This window comes from Clavelina lepadiformis, chromosome 6 (genome assembly GCF_947623445.1).
Source record: "Clavelina lepadiformis chromosome 6, kaClaLepa1.1, whole genome shotgun sequence".
In the NCBI taxonomy this organism is placed as follows: Eukaryota; Metazoa; Chordata; class Ascidiacea; order Aplousobranchia; family Clavelinidae; genus Clavelina; species Clavelina lepadiformis.
In genome coordinates this window covers 2199070-2224425 of record NC_135245.1, presented here as the reverse complement: position 1 = coordinate 2224425, position 25356 = coordinate 2199070, and the positions used below count along the sequence as shown (strand labels likewise).

At 36.1% G+C, this 25356-nt stretch overlaps 1 protein-coding gene across 4 annotated transcripts; it reads left to right on the top strand.

Annotated features, from left to right (window-relative positions):
- Nucleotides 1-377: 377 nt before the first annotated feature.
- LOC143461555 (girdin-like) lies at nucleotides 378-23870 on the top strand. 4 transcript variants are annotated; one of them, XM_076959308.1, is made up of 37 exons: nucleotides 378-583; nucleotides 920-1002; nucleotides 1663-1771; nucleotides 3368-3496; nucleotides 3677-3760; nucleotides 4033-4173; nucleotides 4628-4788; nucleotides 6078-6159; nucleotides 6366-6544; nucleotides 6696-6822; nucleotides 7119-7254; nucleotides 7565-7698; nucleotides 8051-8128; nucleotides 9393-9614; nucleotides 10368-10493; nucleotides 10571-10692; nucleotides 10868-10976; nucleotides 11082-11219; nucleotides 11500-11619; nucleotides 11702-11854; nucleotides 12096-12259; nucleotides 12400-12546; nucleotides 12739-12877; nucleotides 13335-13475; nucleotides 13784-13945; nucleotides 14187-14444; nucleotides 15164-15288; nucleotides 15493-15625; nucleotides 16250-16449; nucleotides 16833-16930; nucleotides 17365-17601; nucleotides 18732-18824; nucleotides 19913-20050; nucleotides 20194-20277; nucleotides 20385-20500; nucleotides 21128-21574; nucleotides 22571-23870. In XM_076959308.1, exons 1-37 carry the CDS (start codon nucleotides 515-517, stop codon nucleotides 23318-23320), a joined length of 5934 nt encoding a protein of 1977 aa, XP_076815423.1. In that variant the 5' UTR covers nucleotides 378-514; the 3' UTR covers nucleotides 23321-23870. The 4 variants fall into 4 exon arrangements, with proteins under 4 accessions (XP_076815423.1, XP_076815425.1, XP_076815424.1 ...); XM_076959310.1 differs by lacking the exon at nucleotides 11082-11219; XM_076959309.1 differs by lacking the exon at nucleotides 18732-18824.
- The last annotated feature ends 1486 nt before the right edge of the window (nucleotides 23871-25356 follow it).

Below are 25356 nucleotides of genomic sequence, written 5' to 3'. Positions count from 1 at the left end.
AATGTGACCTATGCGAAGCATACATCATATATAATTATGATGCAACCTTGTCTTTATTTTCTTCTGTATATATATGCTTTTGTACTGAATATTGCATAAAATTATTGACACATATCTGTTAATTGTAAGCATTCTCTTCGCAAAGGGATGTCCCAAATTGAAAACGATTTGAATTTGTGAAAATGCGAAAAATAAAGTTTGATATTTGAGCGAATATAACTTCGAGGCTTTCTCTTACTTAAACTACATGTCAAGCAACGTAATTTTATTAGCTTAAATTTGTCATTTTGTTTGTGAATGAAAAAGTAATCTGTGATTTAAATTAATAAAAGCTTACCCTTTAGTTATATACACACATGTACTCAACAGTTTTTGCATTGTTACCTTGCTTTCAGTGTTACTGATGACCATGAAGTCGATTTAAGATTTGTACTATATACTTGTATATAATATATATAGTTGTATAACTGTGTTTCTTATCACTGTTGCATCGGATTAAGTTGTCTCGTGAGAAATGGCAAACCACACAGATAGCGCCCCCGATCCAGTGACAGTATTTATGGAAACTCCGTTAGTTCAATGGGTAAGAAATGGAAGTTTTTTTATATTTAAATATATGGGTGCATTTAATGGATACATATATACACATTACAAAAGGAAAATATTAAAATTAGATTAAAAGCTTTGTTGGTAATCCAGTAGGTTAGTTATATATTAATTTAATTTTTTTATGCTTCTTCATGTGAATAAACGTTGAGAGTCATAGGCTAAATATCACTCAAAATGTAGTTTTATCTATTACTTGGTAAAATTAGTAATGTTAATATAGTTATTGTTAATTTTATTTTGTGCCGCAAATATTCCTTTTATATGTTCAATTTCATTTTATTTCACCGAATATTTGACGTTTCCCTTTTAGATTCAATTTCTTTTAAATAAAGACACCCTCGATGTTGAAGATCTTGCCGACGGTGTGGCTTTGAATCAAATCATGCTTCAAATGTAAGTGTCATGTCATCGCATAAATTTTTAAATAAATAAATAAAACATTAACTAACGACTTTGTTTCTTCCTACACTATATTTCACATTTTGGTATACATACAGTCTACCCTTGGTATACATACAGTCTCAATTTGTTGCTTTGAGTACGATAAGTTAAGAATGTGCATTTGGATCTTGTTTCACAACCACATTGATATCGAGGCTGATGCAACTTTTTTCCAGGTGTAATTTTTTTTACACATGGTCCAAATAAAGCGACGACGTCACTTTCCAAATTATGATCACTTGTTTTTCCACTTTAAATGTTGGCTTATCGAGTCCAGTCACCATTTTTATATAACTAGTGACTTAAATTGAATTCTTAATATAAATAGAAACAATACAAGAAAAATGGGTCTACAGAACCGTAACTTAAGGCAATTTGACTAATCGTGTTTAAGAACAAATCCTGGTTTAATGTGACTCTTTCGGTAATGAACGAAAATTTTTGTTGGTCCTCATACTGATTGCATTTCAAAGTTCCTCTGTATATTATGAATACACTTATTCATCATTGACTGCGATTGAAATTTTTCATGGATCATCAAATTTAATTTTTACCAACTGCAATCAAAAAACTGCTATCATACAAGAATCTTTTAATGCATATTTTTTACAGTGATCCAAGACCAACAAATATGAAGGCACACAAAAATGCTCGTCAAGATATCAACCTCAATATTCAAAATTTAATGATTCTCATCAAACATATTAAGTCTTATTATGAGGTGAGTTCCACCCCTGCATTAAAGCAGGTTTTAAGTGATTTCTTTTCATTAAACAGCTCAGCACAAACTGGTTTTCTGGTACATATTGGTATATTTGGTCATATTGCTTAAGTGCCAACAGTACTATTGAAATTGTGTAAATTCAAGCAAAAATATTGTTTGCTGGCAACAAACAAAACTCTTGTCTAATTGTAGCACATGTGTACTTTTTCCTGTTTACCTTTGTCGGCACAATACCGTTTCGCGTCATTTACTTTACCAAGCTGCAGTGAAGTTTTGTTCAAAACTTGTATTTTTTTGCAACATTAATGAATATATAATGTTCAAAAAGGTTTCTTCAAACTTTTACCAATTGAACTAATTAAGTGCTTTGCCAAATGTAAGCCTAAACATAAATGTGAAGCCATAAATGCTTGCTTGTTTGTGCACAGTGTTTGTAATGTACACAAAAGCTTATTCCACTGTGTTGTTCAAGTGTGTGAATTATCCCTCTTCTTTTGTTATCTTGGGAGTTGTGTTGTTATCTTGATCTAATCTCTTCCAAAAAGTGAGTAATCCGGAATGTCAAAAGTTTTCAAATTTAAATTGCTTTGTAATAACGGTTTGTCAATTTTCATAGTCTGCAAAGTCTTATGGTCATATCAACAGCTATGAGATTAACATTGGTATATATATACCCTGCAGTATTTAAGTCATCTTAATTTATCATAGACTGTTTAACATATAGGCTTATATGTTATAATTTTTGAGTAAATTTGTAAACATTGTTTATATTAAAACCTAGTATGCAATTAAATTGCAATGTTGTCATTGAATCTCTATTGCAGTGCCTTGCCACGTATTTACATGTACTGTATATGTCTATGGTGTAGGTTGCTTTTCATTTGATATGTTACATTGTGATAGTAAACGCTATGTTGTAAACTCCTGTGGTATGTGGTTTTCACCATCCAAACTATTATTTGGTGGAAGTTTATTGTTTGTGGCAACCACAATAGGTTTAGTAAGCTCAATCGGTTTTTGGTATTAGGTAACAAACTTTGTTTATTGTGTGATGACTGTTTTCCTGTGAGACCTTTTCAGTTTATGTCTGCTTATTCTACCATTCATTCTGCCAGACTTTCATCAAGTAAAAGGACTTTATAAAAACCTAACCCTTGTATGGTCTGTAATCACCACCCTTTGATAACACGTGCCGGCTTTAATTATAACTTTTTTGATTATCGAACTGTAAAATGAGCATGTTTGGTGGAATGGTATAAAAACCATGCAGTTTGTTCAACAGTTGCATTTTTTGGTATATAGTTTCCAAATGTCAATTGCTATATCACATATAGGCATATCTATATAATGCGAATTGATAATAATATTATGTAAGGTATATATAAAATACACGTTTACTACAAACTTTTGCTGTCTAACTCACGATATGGCTGATAGGCATACATAATAAAATAAGTCATATAAAATCTACCCTACCCTACATACATAACATGTATCTATATAATATTTTATCATTCCAAGCTACATAACTGCCAATCATTGTTATGCAAAGAGAATGAAGAAGTTTAACATATTTTTCATAACTTCTTACAGGAGATGCGCAAACAAGTGATTGTGATGTCACTGCCCAAAATATTACCAATAGTTCGCAACAGTCGTTCTCCTGAGGGATTGGCTGAAATGCAAAAACTTCTTCTCCTTATTCTTGGATGCGCGGTGCAGGTAAAGTGACAAATCACTGGGTTTCAAGACTTTAGCTATGACTTTAGTTTCTTTATTTGCACAAATAGAACGTTGCTTAATAGCTACTGATTTGTATCTAGATGTGACACTTTGTTTCGCATCCCTTTAGTTAAATTTTTTTAAATATTATTCTGTTGTATATGTACATGTGATTTTTAGTGTGATCATCGAGAGCAATTTATTCTCAAAATGAAGCAATTGACATATGACGGGATGGAAACCATGATGAATCACATCAAATATGTGAGTTGTGTTTACTTTTACAAAATGATCCAATTTTTCTAATGGTCAGTGGGTGTTTGAAGACTTTTTAGTTGGTTAACATATGAGAGTAACATTCTTTTATGTTAACGTCTGACTTACAAAATATTTTCATATTTTCTACTGTTTCAGCTTTTGTATTCTAAAGTTCTAATATTAGTCGCAACTTCCAACGTTTTGCTTGTAATTTTGTATAATTGTTGAATTGTTAATCTTCTGTTTGTCGCACGCATTATATTGTACCTTTGCTTTAGATCACCGAGAACCCTGACAATGTAATCAACATGCAATGGGAAGAACTTACTGATATTCCACCGGATGAGATAGAAGACCTGACGAGAAAGCTTTCCGACCACATACACACACTTGTTGCTGACAGAGATGAAATTACAATGGTATGTCCATACATCATGTACAGCAGTCCAACTTTCTTTCACAATGATGTATTAGATCAATAAAGGTTATTTTGAATATGTACTCTTGTTGTCAAATAAGACAGGTTTTTTTTAGTGGCTCTGCATGATTTAATGGGGCTATAAAGCTACATTTATTAGGCTATTTCAATGCCAGACAAAATTTTAGATGTATAAAATATATGAGAGCTGCCTTGGAATTTGTTAGGGTGGTGTAAAATATTTTAGCATACATTTATACATACAGAATAGTTTGTTTTGATTTAATGTTCCATGTTGTGCATTCATATCATACTATTGGAAGAAATGTGCGTGTTCAATTTTGTTATTGCCACTTGCTTTATTCAGTTTATTTTAGTGCATTTTAAATACTCCCAGTTGTTCATATTTAACGCTACAGACGAGGTTTAAAATGATAACTTTCTGCTTATAACAGATGAATACTGAAGTTACTTTGGAGAGAGATTACCTTCAGTCCCAGATGAGTGGGACCAACCTCACCAGGAGAGAGAGTTTCACTTCTTCCGCAAGCCGTCAACATCTCATGCTCGAAATTAATGAACTGAAGTCAAAGTTACGCAAGACTAAACACGAACTGTAAGTGTCAATGATTAGTTTTTCTTCCTGGAAATTTCCTATGTACAGACACTAAACGGTAAATGTAAGAAATATTTATGTAATATATACAGTATATATGTCTGATCCAGAATTTATTCATACTTAATTCTTACAGTGTAAGAAGTTGTATCTTTTTGTTGATTTTAAAATGTTTTGCTCTTGCAGTATATCTTGTTTATAACGTGTACTTTTGTGCTGCATAATGCCATTTAAGTTTTACGTTTTATTTTTTAATTGTGGAAACTGGAAGATAATCATGTCCTTAGCCAGTTATATATGTTTGCTATAGCCGATAAGTCGGTACACCATTTTAGTATGTTTTTTGTTTATGATATCCCCCCCAGTGCTTATTTTAACTATAAACACTATGAATTTTAGAGAGCCTTAATATGAAGAATGTTAAGTGTGTTGCACTGCCTTGTATATTTTACAATGCATTAGACAGGTTGCAGGGTAGATGTGACAACCGTCAGTTCATTTAATAAGATGATATAGGTCAGGGGTTCTGAAATTTTTATCTACATTTGCTTTCATGCACCCTATAGAGAACAGATTTGTCCCACGAAATACAGGCATTGACTGTTTTTACATTGAAGTTCACTACATTAGAGCCTGTTTTCTCTTGCTGTGTTTGGTATGTTAAGTTCATTGGTTTTGTACATAAGTCAGTTGCAAAAAATATTTATCTACTGCTTTAAGGCTTGTGGATAACTAATCATTTTATAAACATATTCGCCTATTTGTCCACCATATTACACCTGCTGCATTAGTTGGATAACATATACACAATGTATTTGCGCTGAAAACGAGTTCCTTCCTTCCTGCAATGGGTTACGACAATAGATCTAAGTCATGTTAATGAATGTTAGAAAGTTCGTAATCAATTAAAGGTAATGACCCATTTCACCCAACCAAATGCAGGTCGAATGTTTTACCACCACTCTAGATTATCTAGATTAATGTTTTGCTTCTCATTTACGTCAAATTTTTTTTAGGACTTTTTTTCACCCTTTAACATAATATTTTGGCTGCACAATAAAAATTTTATTATACAAAATGATGTGGGTTTTACTTGACATTCAACAAAACCAAAAAATGTCTGATTTCACACAAACCTTTATCTCTGACTGTATACAACTTATATAATTTTAGAAGAAACAACTTACACTGTCGACTTCCTATCTTTAGTTCCTTTTTATATATGCATAGTTTATTGACACACAGTTGTTTAATTTTATGACATCATAATTTGCTTGTATTCTCTCCAGAGATGAAAAAGTTGAACAAAATGTCGACCTCAAGCAAGAATGTGAAGACTTTGAAGCATTGCTGCAGGATATCAGGAAAGAGGTCAGATATTGAACCAATACATTGGCATGCAACGCTGTAGTAGCTATGTGCAAAGTGTGCTTATGCACTTACAATCACTTAAAAGAGAATTCATTTTTTTTCTGGTTTGTAGAAAGGTTATGAAAGACAAATAAGTTTGTAGAAACCTTTAAAATGTGACAAAATGACTAATAATCAATTTGAGCAATCAGATTTTCTGTTTTTAGAACTCGGAGTTAATAACAGATGCTCGTTCTGCTCGTGCTTTGAGAGATGAGAATGATATTCTGAAGGAAAAAGCCGGCAAAGCATCTCGCCTCGAATTCGAGTTGGAAATGTTGAAAGAAAAGTTAAAAGATGTGGAGTTCTACAAACAGAGAGTGGAGGAAGTACGTGAAGACAACAGGTCAGAAACATGTGCCTTGAAAAACTTTTCCACATTCTTTCGAAATATTACTGGTCATACAAGTTTTGGAAAGTTTTAAAGATAGCAATCTTTACTCAGTTATAGCTTTTTTTGCATTTACGCAAACATTGTTTCCACTAAACTGTTACAGGGTTTTACATGAGACTAAGGACCTCCTCGAGGAGCAGTTGGAGTCAACACGGGATCGCTTGGATGGGCTCGTGGATGCAGAGAAGAAAATTATCGACCTTAAGAGGCAGCTTCATGATTTTACCGAGGTAGAGTTAAAGATTTGATGCCTAGATCAGAGATCTCAATCAGTGCAATTAATAATATTTCCACAGCTTTGTGCAGTATTTAACTTCAAACTTTCCGTTGGTTTGTTAACTACTCCACAGCACTGAGAACTAGCATAATTAATTAATTATACTTTTGGTTTTAATTGCAGTTGTTCGATGTGACAAAGGACAAAAAATAAACAATTTTTGGCATGACCTGTGTTTAAACTCACCAGTCTTGGAATGATTGCCTTAATTGCGATAAACATTGATTTCCTGTTTATTTGTGCGATTAGGAAAGGGAGCGTGACCGGCAGCATATACAGGAACTTCTCGAGAAGAATTCAAATCTAGAAATGGACAAACTTCAAAGTATGAGTGAATCTGGAAACCTGGCATATCAACTTGAGCAAGCTCGCGGGACATTTGAGGGTAAGTCACTGCCTCAATCATTCAATTCAGATTTCAGTTTTTGTTTTCTTTAACATGAAAACACATTATTTTGTGTTTTTATGTTATATAATATACATATGCATTTCGTTTATCAGTCTATGTGGACACTTCTATTAAACGTGTATATACTTGGAAGTTAGAATTCTTGGGTATTTTACCTTATTGTTAAAGTTATTTCTAAACTTCACTTTGTGTTTTGCTACTTTGCAAGTATTTTATACTGTTTTGTTTCCTAATTCCTTCAATATTCCAACAGTTTTTTGTTGTATGACGTTTGTATGTGAACCAGGTCGCTCAACTATACAAGCAGAACTAGAGGAATCTGCAAACACAAAAGCACTTCGGCTTGAAAAAGAAAACAAACATCTGCAAGCCCTTATCAATACTTACAAAGACTCAGTGAAAAGTTCCGAACTAACTCAGGTGAGTAATTTATGTTGGTCTTGTTTGAAATGTGAAGAGCTGTTAGGTGACATTGTAATTTATTTAAACCGATTAATTAAATTATCAGTGTCGGTAATGTTAAATTTGTACAATTTTATCAAAAAGTTACTTTATTTTAACAATTTTGCTAAAATTCAACAATATCTTATAGATAACAAATTAATTACAATACATGTTGGTGTCATACATAATTATTATACATATATGTTCTAATCCATATACAAGTGTTAATACAGCCTTATCAATCAAAACAACCAGTTTGTTGGCATCTGCTACCAATGTCCTCACTTTTTGTAAAGTTTTGTTTAATATTTACAATAACTTTTTGCAGGCAAACATGGTCGAACTAGAAAAAGAAAATCAACGATTGAGTAACAAAGTTCAACAGTTGCAGCAACACATCAACAAGGTAATAAATTTGGCAACTCTCTTCCACAAAATAACCAGGTGTACTATATATTAACTATCCAACGTAGTTGAAAAAGTAATCTTACTATTGTCCATCCTAATGCTAAAAGTATCTCGAATGCAAACAGTTAAAAGAAAAAGATGACAGACTGCAGTGTTTGCTTGATGCGCTAATGCAATTTAATGACTATACAAACAATGACAGTTTGTTATTACTCCACGCTGAAACATTTCGAAACTCTTGTAATCACAAGATGCCTGTTTGCATTGCAGTGTTGCCATTTTGGGTATTTTGAAAGAAAGATACTATCCAGTGAATTTACATACTGTCCCCCCCTCCTTTGCTAGTTTATTCGCTAACTTCATGATGTCATCAATGTCATGCTTGACTAAGGGTTGTTCTAAGAATTTACGTAGATCACTCAAATTGTGGCACAGCAATGTCATGTTACTTAATTGTCTATAAACAGGGCTTCCATACTCTCCTTATCTTCAAGACCAACTCCTAGCAAATATTACTGTCTTTGTTTCTAAGAAATGTCCTTGCACCCATATTTTGACATATTTTTAACAATACTATATACATAGCAATTTTAAATGCTGGATTTTTCATCTTGTTTTCCGTCATCCTGTTTTATCAGTTGATGGTGGAAAGTAATACATCCAGTGTTATACCACCAAAATCTCGTGACATCATAAAAAGTATACCACAAATACGACACAAGATATCAAAGCGTTTAGCATTGCTAGTCAGCTAGGAGAGGCTAGTTTGTATTGATGATCTTTGATCAGTGGAGTCAGATTAGCAAACAATCGATCAAGCAATAATTAACAACAGTTCACCACCCCAATAAGACACCTAGTTAGCAGACTGATGTTTGAAATATAAATAATATTTTCTCGGCTAACAAGTCAATTTAAAGTCGGTCAAATCATTGCTGTACCATTTTGTGTCTTTTTCATAGGAAAATCTTAGTTTGTTGCCAAACATTCTTATTTTGGTCTCAAATAGATGGTTGCTCTGAAAACAATGCTCTAGTAAAAGTATCACCAAAATTTTTTTACAACGGCCCAGATAAGCATTAGGACTTATGATTGCGGGCCAGATACTCGTTTTTTTCGATAGGCTACAATGCAATAAGTGACCACACAGTGAGGTGGGCTGGATCCAGCTCATGGGTCATAGCTTGGTGACCACCTGCTGGAGTACGACAATACAATGTATGCTTTGGAATTATCCAACAAGAACCTTTTCTGTTTTGCAGGAGAAGCAGTCAGTGCTCGACTTTGAGCAGCTCTCAAACGAGCTTGCAGTCGAACGTCAGCGGCTAGAGACGACATTAGAGACATCCCGAGCAACATCGGAGAGGAGAATCCAGGAGATGGAGGAGGAAAGCTCCCAGCTAAATAAGACGATCAACTCACTTCGAGAGAGAGCCAAGATTGGAGGAGATGCCAAAGTAAAAGCGATTGAGAAGGAAAACAAGGTGAATGCTTGGAATTTGTGGTTCATTTATCAGAGTTGTCATGTTCGATGACAGGTTGACTGAATGAATTATGATCGTCAGAGGTAGAAAAGTTTTAAATGGGAGCATGCAAGCTACTGTGCGTATTTTTTGTCATGTGTAAACTTTTACACCTTAGTAGGATGTAGACTGCCGACAGGGTTTTGCTTTAAATTCTAACGTTTATTTTTTGGTCATTAATTGGATTAATAAAGTGAATTAGCGCTTGAGAAAATTTCACACCAGAAGTGGTGAATGGATTTGGAAAACCTTGAAATAGTGAATGAACCTAAAAAAGTAACGAAGCATTGTGTGAAATGTCCGGTTTGAGACCTAATGCATTAAGATGAAGACATGTTTTTTGTTTTTGACCACTTTTACTTGTAATTTGTTGGCTTTTTAGAACTTTTCTTCTATTGTATTTTTCATAGATAAACTTTTTTTGTGGCTATTCCTTGTAATGAGTTAATATTTCGTCACATAATTTAAACAATGCTTAATGCCAGCCAGTTTAAATTAATTATTCAACATTAAAATGAAAGTAATAATAAAACAAAAATGTGTCAGACATTGCAATCTCGACAGCACCATAACTTCAAATAGTGCACCTTGGTCGGTAGGTTTCAAATTTGTGCAAGTAATTGTTATAAATAATACTACGTTTTATGTAATCATGCTATGTACCTTCTATAATACAGACATACATGTACCATGCTTTTCCAACCATTGTTTAAGGTTCTATCGGAACTGGTAAAGGATATGACTTCAAAACTTCATAAAAGCGAATACGACCGCAAACAACTCGGCCAAAAACTCACAGATGTCAAAGAGAGCGTTGATCAGGCTGAAGTGATCCAAAAAGTAAAAGAGAAATTTTTCAATAAGTTATTCTTGCCACCAAATCCATTTTTGTTTAATTTTCACGACATTATTTAAAGGAAAACAGCAAACTTGAAAAGCAAAATGTCAGTCTCGAGAAGACAGTGAAGCAACTTCAAATCCAATGTAACAACGTGGAAGAGCTTGAACATAAAACCTCAGATTTGGAAATCGAAAACAGGTATTTTTGGATGCAGTTAAAACACCAGTAGATAGATTGCTTTGTTCAACTTTCAGTATTGTTAACTGTCTGGCATAATTACCGGCATATGCTTTGGTGTTTAACATTGCCTTTACATTAGTTTTGAGTTGACTGATAGTTATCATAAGTTTATACTTAATCACTTTGAACAAAGGCAATTGAAAAAGCAAGTGGAAACGTTGAAACAGCTTACCGAACAACTTCAAGAAATCGAACAAGACAAAAACATTTCTGAACAAGAAGCAACTCGACTCAGGAGACAGGTGAGGTCAATCTCAGGCATTTCAATGTGGTTGGGTTTCATTTTGTTCTTGGCATGTTTCGTGGAATGTTTGTGTCCGCTATTTGCATTTTCTCATTCTCGAAAGGTTGAATCTCTGAAAAAGAGCTGCAGTAGAATGAGTGAACTCGAACAAGACAAGCTTGACACTGAAAAACGAGCCACTAGGCTGCAGCAGTCACTTGATACCATGAAAGCCTCATTAAAGCATGTTGAAAAAATGGAGGTACCGCTACATATGTTTTGTAGTTTCAAGCCAAACCATGAAATGTAAAACCGCAAACGGTTTCGGATTATGTCGTCCATAACCTGCATGTCATGTCACGAGGCGCGCATAGTCTTGGTTTAGCATTCAAAAACTGATCGTTTGTGGAGTATGTTGTGTTGTCCATTTCATCGCATCCAATCTATCAGATGTTTTTGGAACTTAGCACCATTTGAAACATACACCTTCATAATTAACCTATTTCTGTTTGTATGTTCAGTTCACATAATGCACTTTATAGGTTGTCCAAGTGGAACTAGAAAGTGAATTAGACAGAGTGAGAGGTCAGCTGGAAGTTAACAAGCAGAGATTGAATAAGCGTGAAAACGAAATCTACGAATTAGAAAAAGAGAACGAGCAGGTGAGTCTTGACTCTTCCACACGAAAGAGATCACTCAGTTTAACACTTTGGCTCACAAATTTTGAACATTCTATTTTCAAAGGTCAACTCAAAATTAAACCAGTTGGTTATAAGCAACAAGAAGTTAGAGCGATTTGACTCTGAAAATCGCGAATTGGAATCGGACAACAACAAACTGGAAACAAATAACAAGAAATTGAATGGGGAAGTCCAGAGATTGAAGCGTTTATTGGAGGTAAGACTTGCTCATGGCGAGTCCCAAATTAAGCAAAAGATTGGATAAAATAATGGAGGTTGCATCATAAATGTTTGTGCTTGGCTGAGGCGCTACTTTTATGGTTTACCCAGTTACTTTCTACAGTATCTTTTTTGTTGTCTGTGCTCACCGGTTGGTTGTCACATTAATTTTCGATTGATTGTTACTTCACGTTTTCTGCAATCATTCCTTCTAATAAAATCTTTGATTTATACGTCAGACCAAAACCACGCAGTTTGAAGACACCAACGATGAACTTTCGGTTGCTGTCCGGCAAAATAAATTCCTCAACACTGAGGTGGAAGAGCTGAGGAAAGCATCGACGCAGTCCACCCACACTGAAGTGAACTACAAAAAGTTGCAGAAACAACAGGGCATTGAAAAGTTCGTCACCTTTCATCGATATTGTGCTATGAATTGATTGAATAATTGTAATTTGTATACTACTCATTGGCTTAATAAACAATGTAGTATATCTTGCTAATTACCATTTTCCATGATTGAACTTGAAAATTTTTCCGCAGACGAACACTGAATGCTCTTCGTGAAGAGCTGGTCAATGAGAAGCTGACGACGCAGCAGAAGCAGGCTGAGCTGGACAGATTACACGCGGAGCTTGCAGATATTGGTATCAACAAGGAAGAACTCCTCAAGGGAAGCGACAATGATGAGTAAGTTTTCGATTTGTCAGATGCCTTAAATACAAGCAGAAACAAAAATTCCATTGTTATTCGCACATCTTTGTTCTTCTGAAATTGGGGAGCCTTGTGATGTGGTAGATTTGGACTTATTTTCAGAAATCATTTTCTTCACAGATTTTTCTTGTTTTCGAATAATAAACAGCAAACCGTTTAATTTTTTAGACGTTTTAAGGCTTTGGAATCAAGATTAGAATCCACTGTGCAAAAGTCTCTCGGTGCTAAAGATGACAAAATAAACTCTTTAGAGTCGAGGTTAAAGGAGTCTGTGAACCTGAATAACAAGCTTAGAGTGGACATCAAGGTATAAAATGAAACCATTGAACTTTACAACTTAATTTAATGAAATTTATTTCAATTGTTTTTTACTGGTTTTAACTTGTCTTCTTAAATATTTTAGTTTTGTGTTGGACTGTGGTAAGATAGCGAATGCAGCAAAACTTCCACATGATGCATTAATACATTAGAATTTATGTAGTTACGATACAAGAGCTTCGAATGAAACGATAGCCTTGGTTTAATTATAAGCATGACTTAATACAAGAAGCACATTGGATGCTTGGATTATGCCCAATAAAAACCTTTAACAAACTAATGTTAATTTTGACATGTAAACTGTGTTGGCGCCTGCTTGGAATGTCACAAAAACAAGATGACTAAAACGCTATGTGGTTGCAATTTTGCGCATTATGACCTAATCATATGCGTGCATGTCATGTTGATTGGCTGAGCATTGCATTGTGTTCGCACTTGGTTTACAGAATCTGAAACGAGAGTACGAGGCTTTATCACAGCGCCACCAAGAGGAGGTTTTGTCAGAACATCAGTCATCTCCGAAGAAAGACGTCACCACAGCCGAGATCTTCAAAATGAAGGATCATCTCATCAGTGTTGAGAGAAAGGTTGGTCTGGTTTTCTCTTTGCAATCTGTGATGATTTTTTTCACTAAAACATGTTATTGAATTAATTCTCTTAATTACTTGGTTAATGGATACTATGCAAGGTTATTTCTATAATATATTATAGGTTATTATACAAGGTTAAGACCTTCAACATAATGTAATTGCCAACCAGGTGTTGGTTGTTTTTTGTCTTTCAACAAATTTCGACCCAACTAGATACGCCAAGTATTGTATTTGTTTTATGTGATACAGTCACAGTTCCCCTTACGTCTAACATAATTCACATAGATGTCCCTTGACCCTTTTAGAACGCGACGTTATTGGCCGACAATGCTGCACTGAAGTCCTCGTCGCATGACCTACAATCGCACGTCAAATCTCTCCAATCACAAGTGGAAAATCTGCAGCGTCAGCATAACAAGGTTCAAGAGAGCAGCGACAACCTGCAGAAGCAATGCGCCAGGCTGCAGGTACAGTAATCCATAAAAACTTCTTCAGCCTTCATTGCAAGGCTTAAATGCAAGCTTCAGCTTACACAAGAGCATCAAAAACTTTGTTTGGAAGAAGGGACCCCAAATTTGCACAAGCTTATTTTTTTTGCTAAGCTTTCGCTACTGTATCCTATTTACAATAAATGAAGGTTATTTTAACTTTAAAATTATGAGTATTTGATGTCAATTTTTGTCACTTTAGCATTTTTCTGATCCCTAGGTTGAAAACTCAACCCTGCAGTCACAATGCACTTCTCTGATGTCACAAAACGCTCAGTCAAACACAACTCAGTCTTCAATCGAAGCAGAGAAGATCAACTTGATAAGGAGACTGTCCGAGTTTGGGCTGGAACGAAGCCAGCTGGAGAAAGACCATGATGACATGACCATCCTGTACGAGAGGCAGACCGTAGAGCTAGAAAGCTTAATGCAGGACCATCAGAAGTTGAAACAGAACTACAGACAAGTTAGACAGGAGGTGAAGTCGTGTGTACAAGTTTCGTTAAAGTTTTGCTTGGACGGCCGCTAAAAAATTTTAGGAGACTAATTTACTGCTGTAGTTGCAGAAATGTAAATTTTGAGAGACTGTTAGAGAAATTAATGAGACTATTTTGGTCCCTAAGAACGCCTTAAAATATCACTGCTTGTGTACATACATATTATGATGTTTACTTACTGGCAAAAGTTTCAAAGCCCTTCAAAGTGAAGTTAAATTCTGCACAAATTTTGTGCTCTGAAATTTATGCACTTAAAAGCGCTAAAAAACATGTATGTAGAGGTGATATTTTCAAAAGAATAGCGCATTCAAAGAAAAGAACAGAAGCTAAAAATACCACTAATAAACACATGCAAATAATTTATGTGTTTGGCCCGGTACTACGACAGTTTATCGAACGACAATTAATCGAACTGACAGTTAATCAAACGGCAGTTTATCAAACGACAATTAATTGAACTGACAGTTGATCGAACGACAATTTATCGAACGATAAATCCTAACCCTAATCGAACCGACAGTTGATCGAACGACTATTTATCGAACGATAAACCCTAACCCAGTCGATTCGATCAACTGTCGGTTCGATCAACTGTCGGTTCGATTAATTGTCGTTCGATAAACTGTCGCGTCAGAGTTTGGCCCTGGTGTCAGTTTTTGAATATTTGACATTTCCCAAAATTTCGTCGTGATATATTTAGAACAAAGAGTTGGAGGAGAAGTACAGCGGACTCCTCAAGAGGAACAATGAGGTGAACAAACAGAGGAAGAGTGAAACTTATTACGCTTCGGAGAATCTCGAAGTTCTCAAAGAAGCTCATGATAAGTAAGTCATTCTTCGTTGGGTTTCTGAACCATAAAGTTTCTCCATGTAGTTGAGTATAATGGACTATATGAACTCTAAAGCTTTGCGTAATGTATTGTTCTAAATAACTTAAACCTAACATAACCTGCGCAATGCGTTATTCACTGTTGTTTCTTTTAACATCGTTTGCAGTTTGCCTGTTTTCAATAAGTTTTACATTTTCAGACTCCACACGTCGTACCAAAAGCTTAACAGGGACTATGAAAGCCTCGATCTCGACCATATCACGCTCAAATCCAACTTAAACCTGATCAAAGTGGAGTATGCCAAGCTGGAAGCTGAAACATCTGATATCAGGGTAACAATATTTTTAATGCAATGAAAAGATTTTTAAATTATTAAGTAAATTTTTGAACTTTACAAAGAAAGTGCAGAAATATTTTGATTGTTTTTTCTAAAACCTGGACCATGAACAAAACCACTTTAAATTGTTTATGCTTCGTCGTAATTATTTTTGGAATGGACTTATGTTTATGGAAATGTGCATTTATTTTAAATATTTTGTGTACATACAACATTTAAAGAAAATTAGTGAAATTGTCATATTTATCAGACTGAGCTTTACGCAAAAGTTTAGCGTAGATCAAGAAACTTTGATGATTTTCTTTAATTTACTGTTATGGGTGTATATCATCTGAGTGACAGTTCATTTGAGTGACATAATTTTGACATAAATTATTCATTCGAGTGACATAATTAACCCTAACCCATTACTGTAGTTTGAACAGTACTTACCAATGTGTCACTCAAATGAACTGTCACTCAATTGACCTGCTGCTATACAGTTTATGAGATCCCTGACTCTAGGGAGACCCTGGATAAAACTATATTTTCCATTTAATCACACAACGTTTACTATATTCAGTGTTTATATTGTTGGCGTTAAAAATGATTGACTTAATGTCATCTCATGCAATTCCAGGATCACAATCAACAGCTTGATATCGCAACAACCAAATTAAACAACCGGTGCGAGGTCCTGCTCCAGCTCAAGGCCAACCTGGAAGAGGAAAATAAACATCTTCTGGAACAGATCAGTCGTCTCATGTCTCAGAACGAGGAGTTACTCTCACAGACCCTGGAGAGCAAAGATCAGATTTATTCGGAGCAGAAACAATACACGTAGGATAATTTTAGCAATTCTGACTTTGACTGACAACGCACGACTATTTGAGCTACACCTTATCGTACTGTACTTGTGTAGTTACTGGTTGTACAATCCAGTGATTGCATTATTTACTTCTTTTTGGGTGTTTGTTAAACATGGTGAACCAGTGTCCTTGAAGCCATGAACCAAAACTAGACATTTTGAAATGTTTTAAAGTCAAAAATTGTTATGTATTACAAACCATAAAATGCATAGAAAAAAACAGAAGTTGTTCCGAGGTAGAACGCAATCTATCAATCTATCTTAAGTTTCTTTCAATTCTGATATTAACACTGGGTTAAGTTATTGGTAGCATTCACGCCGATGTTCTTTGAGAGTTAATTTTTCTTCTCTTTAGGGAGCGGATGCAAGAGATCCGACGCCAGAAAGAGAAGTTGGAGGAAAAGATCATGGACATTTATCGAACTCCTGGTCCATCCCCATCCAAGAGGAAAGGTATTGGCTGAAGCCTGATGTTACTTTAAACCTTGACACTGGATATATTTGCAAGTTGAAAGATTGAAATAATATGATGATATAGATGGGCTGTTAAACTAATGGCGTCTTTTGTGTTGGAATTCTAGCAAGTTAACCTTATAACAAAGACGAGTTGCCAGTAAGTGTATGATATTTAGTATGTACTTAGGCGTGGGTTTCAGATATAGACAGTCTTAATTACCATCACCTATGTCATAGTCGACATCAAATTCGTGACACACGCTTGGGTATGATTAGTTATTAAAAAAATTTTCTTCGGCGTACTTACGAACAATTTTCTGATTAAAGGTAAACTTATTTCAGCTCCTTCCTCTTACTTCAATTTTAATAATTACTTAGATTTTAAAATCAAGGTTGCTACAAAAAAAAACATTCTGTGATATTTTTGAAAGGTTTTGGGGCGACCATCAAGAAGACCTTCCAGAACCTAGGAAAGACATCGGAGAGCCGAAGACGAAGAGACGGATTACCTCCATACTCCTCTGCATCCAGCCTCATGAATCCTTCTGAAACTCCTCCAACATCCATCAAGAGATCTGATTCTGCATCCGATGACCATGCAGGGAAGATTGATACCGGATCGATTGATTCTGCATCAGATGTCACAGATTCTTCGAGGAAGAACTCAGGTATTTTGACGAACAACGTCATCTGTTATCTCTTTGCTTTTGATGTGATGTAATTGCCAGAATTCTCTTTATCTTTTCTAATTACGAGGATCCGGCACAAGCATCATAAAATACTACTTAAGTAATACAAAAAGAATGTGTCAGTCCAGTATCACTACTACACTGAGCCTATAGCGTTAATTTTCTGAGAAAGTGCAGTTTAGAAATGGGTGCTGATTTTAGCTGGGCATGGTTTTAGGAATCACTCAAATTGGTAATTTTTATATAAACTTAGAAGATTTAGATGAATTGTTTTTTTTTGAAGTTTTGGAGTTTTTTGGTTTTGGAATTGATAACTTAGTATATGACATACTACAGTTAATACATATAATAATTAATAAATTTGCAGGGAGCTAAAATATAAAAACAACCATTACATCCATCCTTGCTTTCTTTCTGTTTTTTTGAAACTCTTGTGGTTTTTAGTTTAGCTTTTGTTTGATTAGTGCTTTCAATAAGATACATGTCTTTAACTAGTACTTAGTATTTTACATTGCTCAATTTAGAAGCATGTTTAAACTCAGAAACATGGTAGTGATTGAATAGCTGTGCATTGCTGATAATTACATGTCTAATTATGGCCAAACTATGTAATTTTGGTAGAATTTTTGACTGAAAGCACAATGTATAATTTTTTGATAATTTGACAAAGTGTGATGATAGGATTATGTAGTGGTGGTGGATTGTTCTATTAGGAATATTTCCTAGCTCGTGATCGTTGAATTTGCTGTGTTGAAGAAGTAGTATATATGAGATAAATATAAAATATGCATACAGGTGTTGTGTTTGTTGAAGTAGTGGATTTTCGGTATGTGTTTAGTTTGTAATAACTATGTTATTATCATGGCACTTTGTAGTTGTAAATGTGTTTGTGGCAACCATTTTGCGAATGTGTTGTCAAGTTCATTTTGTTACCTTATGGCTGGTATGGCTTTTTCATCAAAGCTGTCACAAGAAAACTGAAAAGTTTGAACTGACTGCAGTGCCACTCATAGTGTACAACTGTATGAGTATCACGTCTGTTTTGTTTGTTTTTACTTTTCTGACAAGTTTTTGGTTACGTTTCAAATCACAAGTATTTGCATGCATAGCTGTATCAAACAACGGACGAATTCGGCGTAACATGAGTTTATTTAACCAACTTCGACGCCTCTATTCGCCGCAACGCAAGGGATCGTACACATGTAAGCTTTAAAAACAATCGCATGCGGTGATCTAAGTAGTACCACGGATACAGTCGGGTGTATTGCATGTGTGATCCTCTCACCTGGTGGCTGGAATCATATCATGTGTGTAATCATTTTGCATGCTTCGCATAACATCACGTGATTCAGCAAAACAAAAAGCAATAACCAAAGTCAAGAGTTCACAGTTTGGTGAAAATGCTTGAAAATACTGGGAAGTTTCCACTGTGACTCAATAATTTAGTCATCCCATGCACTCAAGCAGTGTTGGAATTTTACCACCATCATAATGCTCCTTGCATTGTAGGGTGCATGTTTTCTGAAGTGCTGTTGTATTCTAAGTTTATGTGGAGGACGGTTCAACTGTACCAAAGGATACCATAGTAATTTATGATATGAATGAGATCTTTGGACTTGCGCTAAGCTCAGTCGAAAAATTGTTTAATGGAAAATGTTGAAATCACTGATGAATGCGTACAAGTAATTTACGTGCATATAAAGGCCTATACCATAGGACATGCAACGATCCTATGAGGCAATAAAGTTAACGCATGAAAGCAAAGAACTTAACTTTAATTGCTTTATTTGCAGTTTTCTATTTTTTGCAATTACTCGGATATAACAGTCCTAAAATTGCATTGAATTTAAAATATTACTCAAGATGGCTGTTTCGTTTTACTTTTGCACAAACATGTTGATGAAGTTACAACTTCGCTTTTGCAGGGTTTATCGTTGTACAATATTACTTGTATTACAGTTTCCATAATGAAATATTTACAACCTCATATACTGATACGCAGCAGAGCTGGTGTTCAGTCATTTAATACTTTGCTTTATGCATGCTTTTTCTTATTGTTATGCTTTTTATTTAAACATATTTATAAGACGTTTGCTGCAGTATGAACTAATATTCTTTGAAGATACTTTCTCAGTGATTATATAACTTGTTGCCTGTGTGCTGTTAGCCTTTGCAACAGCGAAGAATATTAATTCATCTGAGCATTAACAGATCATGTTAACATGAAACCCACATAAAAGCATACAAAAATCATGTACTGTAAGTCAGCACCAAACCTGTGTGTTCCCAGTGGAAACGAAAGAGAACAAGCGTCGTAACAAGCTTGGTGGTCCGATGGCATATTCCACCAATGCCATCAATACCCTCTCTGTGATTTCACCAACATCAAGTGATGTTCGATCCAATGTCGGAGCTCCTGCACCAAAAGGTAAGATGCTTCAAACTTGATGTGTTTCCTTAACAGCAGCTGCAGCTTCTGCTTCAAAGCATCTTTTAACCGCACCATTGTTTTACGGTAAAGGCACAGGTTTTCTTCATTATTGCTAATTCGATCTTCTTTGCATGTTTTAGGTCCTCAACCTCAGAGTCGAACCGCTTCTTCAGTCGGTCACCCACGCAAAGCCCTTGGCTCGACTGGTGACGTCTCTTACCCTGGTGGGCAAAAATATCTTGATGCTAAATACTCAGTTCTCTCCATTTAAAACAAGCATGTTGCCTTCTTACTGTTCCATTTATTACGTCACAACCATGTTGTTACGCAGGCGAGCGTCACAATGACAGCGACTATTCCCAGAATGACAGTCAAGATCCATCTCCCACCAAAGAAAAGATCTCCCTTCAACAATTCCTGGTTGAGTCCGATAAGAAAAAGGATCAGGTTATTTCCCATTTGCTTGCTGTTTTTTATTTATTTACCGAACTTGGCATGTTGTAAGCTCCATGTTTTGTTATATTTTTGCCTGTTGAAAGTTATGTCATTTCTGTCTGCATGGGAATATTTGTTTCTTCTGCCTGTACCCACAGCCTTCAGATGTGTCTGTACTGGCAGCTAGATGTGATACTCCGCTATACCCACAGCTTGTAAATGTGTCTGTATTGGCGGTTAGAAGGTGATTTGTGAACGTTATAGAAAAACTTGACTTTTAAAGTAGAACAAGCCAACACTTCAGGTTTTGTTACTCAACATCGGTCACGATATCGTTACTGTGCTGGTTTTGCTTAAATAGGAAAGGAAAGTTGGTTTTAACATGGTCGTAGTTGATGACTCCATATATTTTACTTAGTAGTTCTTCACTCAAGTTGACTTTTTAACATCATAATTAAAGAAAGTTGGGTCGCCTTGTTTGTGAAAACGTTGTTGTATGTGTTGTCTATTGTGGTATGGAGTGTGTTGTGAAAGTGGTTCTGTCACCTTCCATCCTACATCTCTCGATATTGCTAATAATTCTTTTGATCAATTTAATTGGTTGGTGTGTCACTATTACATGTATCTTGGTGACTCAAGGGTCCTTCCACTAACGTGAACGGGCAAGAAAAACCCGCTGCCGAGATTAAACCCGTCCCGGCTAAGCGTTCTTCAAGTCCCGGAAAGCGACAGCCGATGAGGGCAACGAGTTGGGCTACATCGTCATACCGCCGCTCCAAAGCAAGCTGGCTGGAAGAGGATAAGGGCCAAGAGAAGCTAGCATCAAAGATGAAACGAGCTCCTCCATCTTTGGACCTAACGTCTCTAGAGGACTCTAAATCAATCCAGGAAACGGACTCTGGATCAGCAGGTCCTAGCCCTGGAAAGAGTCCAAAAAGTGCGTCGACTCTAGCTCTTATAAAGATCGCAGAAAAAGAGAGCGAAGGTCTGCTAACAGACGAAGAACGTGACAATCTTCGCCGTGAAACATTTGTCTACGTTGTTCGGTCCAAAAGTGATGCTGCTTCACATTACAAGGGAGACAAGGTCATGCCTCTTTCAGTCTGCAGTATAGTCAACTTGCAGTTTAATCAATAGCACAGTTACCGGTTTTCCGTAGTGAGTTTGTGGCAGTGACTTGAAGGTTTTGCGTGTAACAATATCGTTTACTGAAAATATTGACCCATCATTAACTTATTCAGTTTTCTTTGATACTAATTGAGCCGCAGAGTGTCTGTTGCTGTGGTTTGGTAGTATTTTTTTCTACAGACGCTGGCAAGAATTTTGTAACTAACCGTGCTAAATTTGCATTGTCCTGAAAGTTTTGGACGTATAGAGATTAATATTTCTTAACCACCTATTTAGTTATTGGCTTCGAATCCTTCGGCGGGCAGTGAAATCATATCCTTAGCGCAGTTTCTACATGAAACCTATGGCATCCCTATCTCAGCCCTCAAACTGGTAATATCTTTCATGCACTATCCTCACACACAGACGTCTGTGCAACTCATGATATCTTAAAGTTACTGCACTCGGATTGAAACTTCACTGTTTTCAAAAATCACTTTGTCCACTTGTCCGTGTGACAATCTATATTTGGGTTTGAAACTTCATTGTTAGAAATATCCGCAAGTAACCAGCAGCATCACTTTAGTGTGACAATTCCTTGTTTATAGATTGTTTAAAGTTTGTGGTTAACTACTAACTTCAATGGTTTTGTAGTGTTGATTGTTTAGATTGTAATAACATTTGTTGTTCTGTGTGCGCAGCACTGATAGTAATACTGACTAAAATCAAGCGGTGTTTTGTGCCGTATGATGTATTCAAAGTTGTTCATATGTAGCCTTGTAACTTGAACGTAAAGTACACAGGAAATAATTTAATGTTAAAGAGTCATGGGAGAGTCATTCCATAATGTAGTAAACACCCAAGCACGTACTCAATTTCTTCTAAATGCCTGGGTAATAGGGTAATGAGGTAAACTAATGGAAAACATTCCATGAAAAGGCGATCCACTTTAAACTGTAAGGTTGTGATTTTCAGGCTTCCGGATCATTAGGAAGTCCGGACGAACGAAGAGGAAGAGCAAACGTGGTGATGAGAAGTCGCCATTCTCCTCAACCTCGTCCCTCCAGCATGCACCTAGCTCCAACATCAAAGCCAACTAGCAGTGTTGCTCCTATCTCCGCCCCACATCTCACCTTGTCGAGGCCAAACTCCGCTTCCCCGATGTCGGCCGTGCAGAGGCTCGATAGTTTGGTTGGAAGTCCGAGAGGATCGAGTAAGGATGTTACAAAGTCATCTCCTCGATCCATCAATGGTGATGAACCAGCGAATCTGAGACCGAAGTCCTCTGCTGGACTTCCGAATCAACACCGCCCAGTATCCACGTTTTCCACTCCAACCTACTCTGCCCACTTACCTCGTTACGGTCATCGTGTCGGAACCCCCACCGACGGAATTGGGCGGTCTCGTGAGATGACGTCAACTCCTGTTTCATCTCGTTCAGATCTTGCAGGTCCGATGGGTACGACTATGATCCGGAAAGATGTCCCTCCTCCATCTGAAAGTATCACGTCTGCTCCGAGTCCGATCCGAAGAGATGTTCCTCCTGATGCGTCAGCGTATTCCTCGCTTCCACGGCGTCCAAGGGCTCTGACGACTCCCGACAAGTCTTCTTCATCCGTTGCAGATGAGTCCTCATCTTTTCATCGAAGACCTCCAACTCCGAAGGAGACGAGCACGGAGGAATCGGACAAGAGTACCTTGTGGTATGAATACGGATGCGTTTGAACTCCGACAAGGCTGCGATCTTCTTCAGTCTTCACAGCATAGTTTATTATTGTTTTCACCGTTGCACTGAGCTCGCTTTTGTTGTATCACTTGCACTGTATCATGATCCGTGGCTCTCCGATCTATATAACCATGTACTGAAACCCTCACCTATATTACTTTCAAGTTGCTCGCTTTATCGCGTTTCTTTGCTTGATCAAATCGACTGTGTACTATCGAGTGCGTTTTATCCCTTTTTTTATTAGGTCTGTGCCTTAATGTAGCTTGTGTCCAAGCTAGATCGAACTGTAGTGTCTTAGCGCGCTTTTTAAACTGATTTTCTACGAGCCGATATTAATTTCCTGTAGAAATCGTATTTCACGCCTGTATATATTTACGAAATATAGAATTATGTGATTATTTTTCTATAACTCAAACAGTTTTATATTACGTTTATTTTGTCACGTTACAGGCACCTCTAAGTGCTGGACAGGAATCGTGTAGAGTAGTGTTGCGGTCATATTCACACTGTGTTTGGTTGCATGAAATACAGATCTTGCAAAACTGGTAACTCTGTTAGTTTGCGTGGGAGTAGATACTGCAATGCACAGCGTTTTGAACTTTTATGATGCGCTCTTAGCATTTATAACAAAATTTAGATTTCGTATTTTCCGTTTGATAAACCTAAATTTCCCATAACTAATGGGACGTCGTGTTTGCTCTATGTAGGCGAACCCTAACTTATCTAAGCGTTTTATATATTTTTGATGCTGTTATCATAATATATTTTGATAAAGTTGTATTGAACCTGTTAAAAAGACAAACGCAACTTAGTGAAAAGTTATCAAAATGTAGAAAAACATCGCAAAACCACAGAGGTATAACGCTAGTTAGGCTAGTACCCCAAGTCGGGACCAAATCTCTACAAATTCTAAAACGTTTTCTTTTTCAGAATTTAAACAAAATCAACAAATGGTAAATCTGTAAACTTATATCTGGGGCCCAGATGCTGTTACTATAACTATGATGGCGTCAGTTGCGAGGCATGCAGCGAGATAAGAAAAAGAGTATACAGAAATTAGATCGATATCACTGTTCACGTCGCCAAATAAAGGGTTTTCATGACAGCGATCTAATATCGATCGTACGTAGAACATGTTGGGCAGGTTTTTATAGAGAAGTTCAAAGGCTTTTGAAGATCCTTCGAAGAAAGGATAAAGTTAGAAAATATTGTTTTAAATAAAATATTGGCGGTTATTTTGTCATATCCACGACTAAAAGATTTTATGTCTAGGTAATGCAGTTTCTTTTATTAAAGTTATCATCATTCCACCAACAAAACGATCTCTGATATATATGAAAATAATCAATAGTTTCAGAACGGCTGCCATAGATGGGGAAGAAGTGACAGAGTGCGGTAGCAAAAAATACAGAATCGAATCCAAAAAGCCGTCGACTAAGACTAACTTTTCTTTCGGATAGGGCGAATGGGGATATGACGCAATTAGAACCATTAATATGTCATAGCACTAGCAAGAACATTATACCTCATTCCTCCTCGACGCTTATAGTGACGTCATCGCTGAATACGTCGACGCTAAAAGACTGGCCCAACTGGAGGAAAGATAGGAGAGGCGCTCCAAAGATCACATGGTGAAAAGATCACAATCTCTCACGTTCCGGTTGGACAATGAAAAAATTGAGATAGGTAGGCTACGTCATCTCGGATGTTTACTGAAACTTATTTTTTCCTTTTTAAAATACTAAAATTGAATTATCAAAATTCCAATTAAATCTCTGAATTAAATAACTGTCATTGTTTTCAAAGGTAGGCCTATTGTTCATCTCAAGCTATTTTTCCCCATGTTAACTTATAATAACTTAAATGCTACAGTATAACAAAGTTATCTAAAATACCTTCCAATCTAAATCTAACTTAAATTTAACCTTAAATGAACTTTTTGCATATTACCCATTTTTAAACCTAAAATTGAACCCATTTTACCTTTTTATCCTCTGTTTGCTCCCGCTCCCAACAAATCGCGCACAAAGCTCCT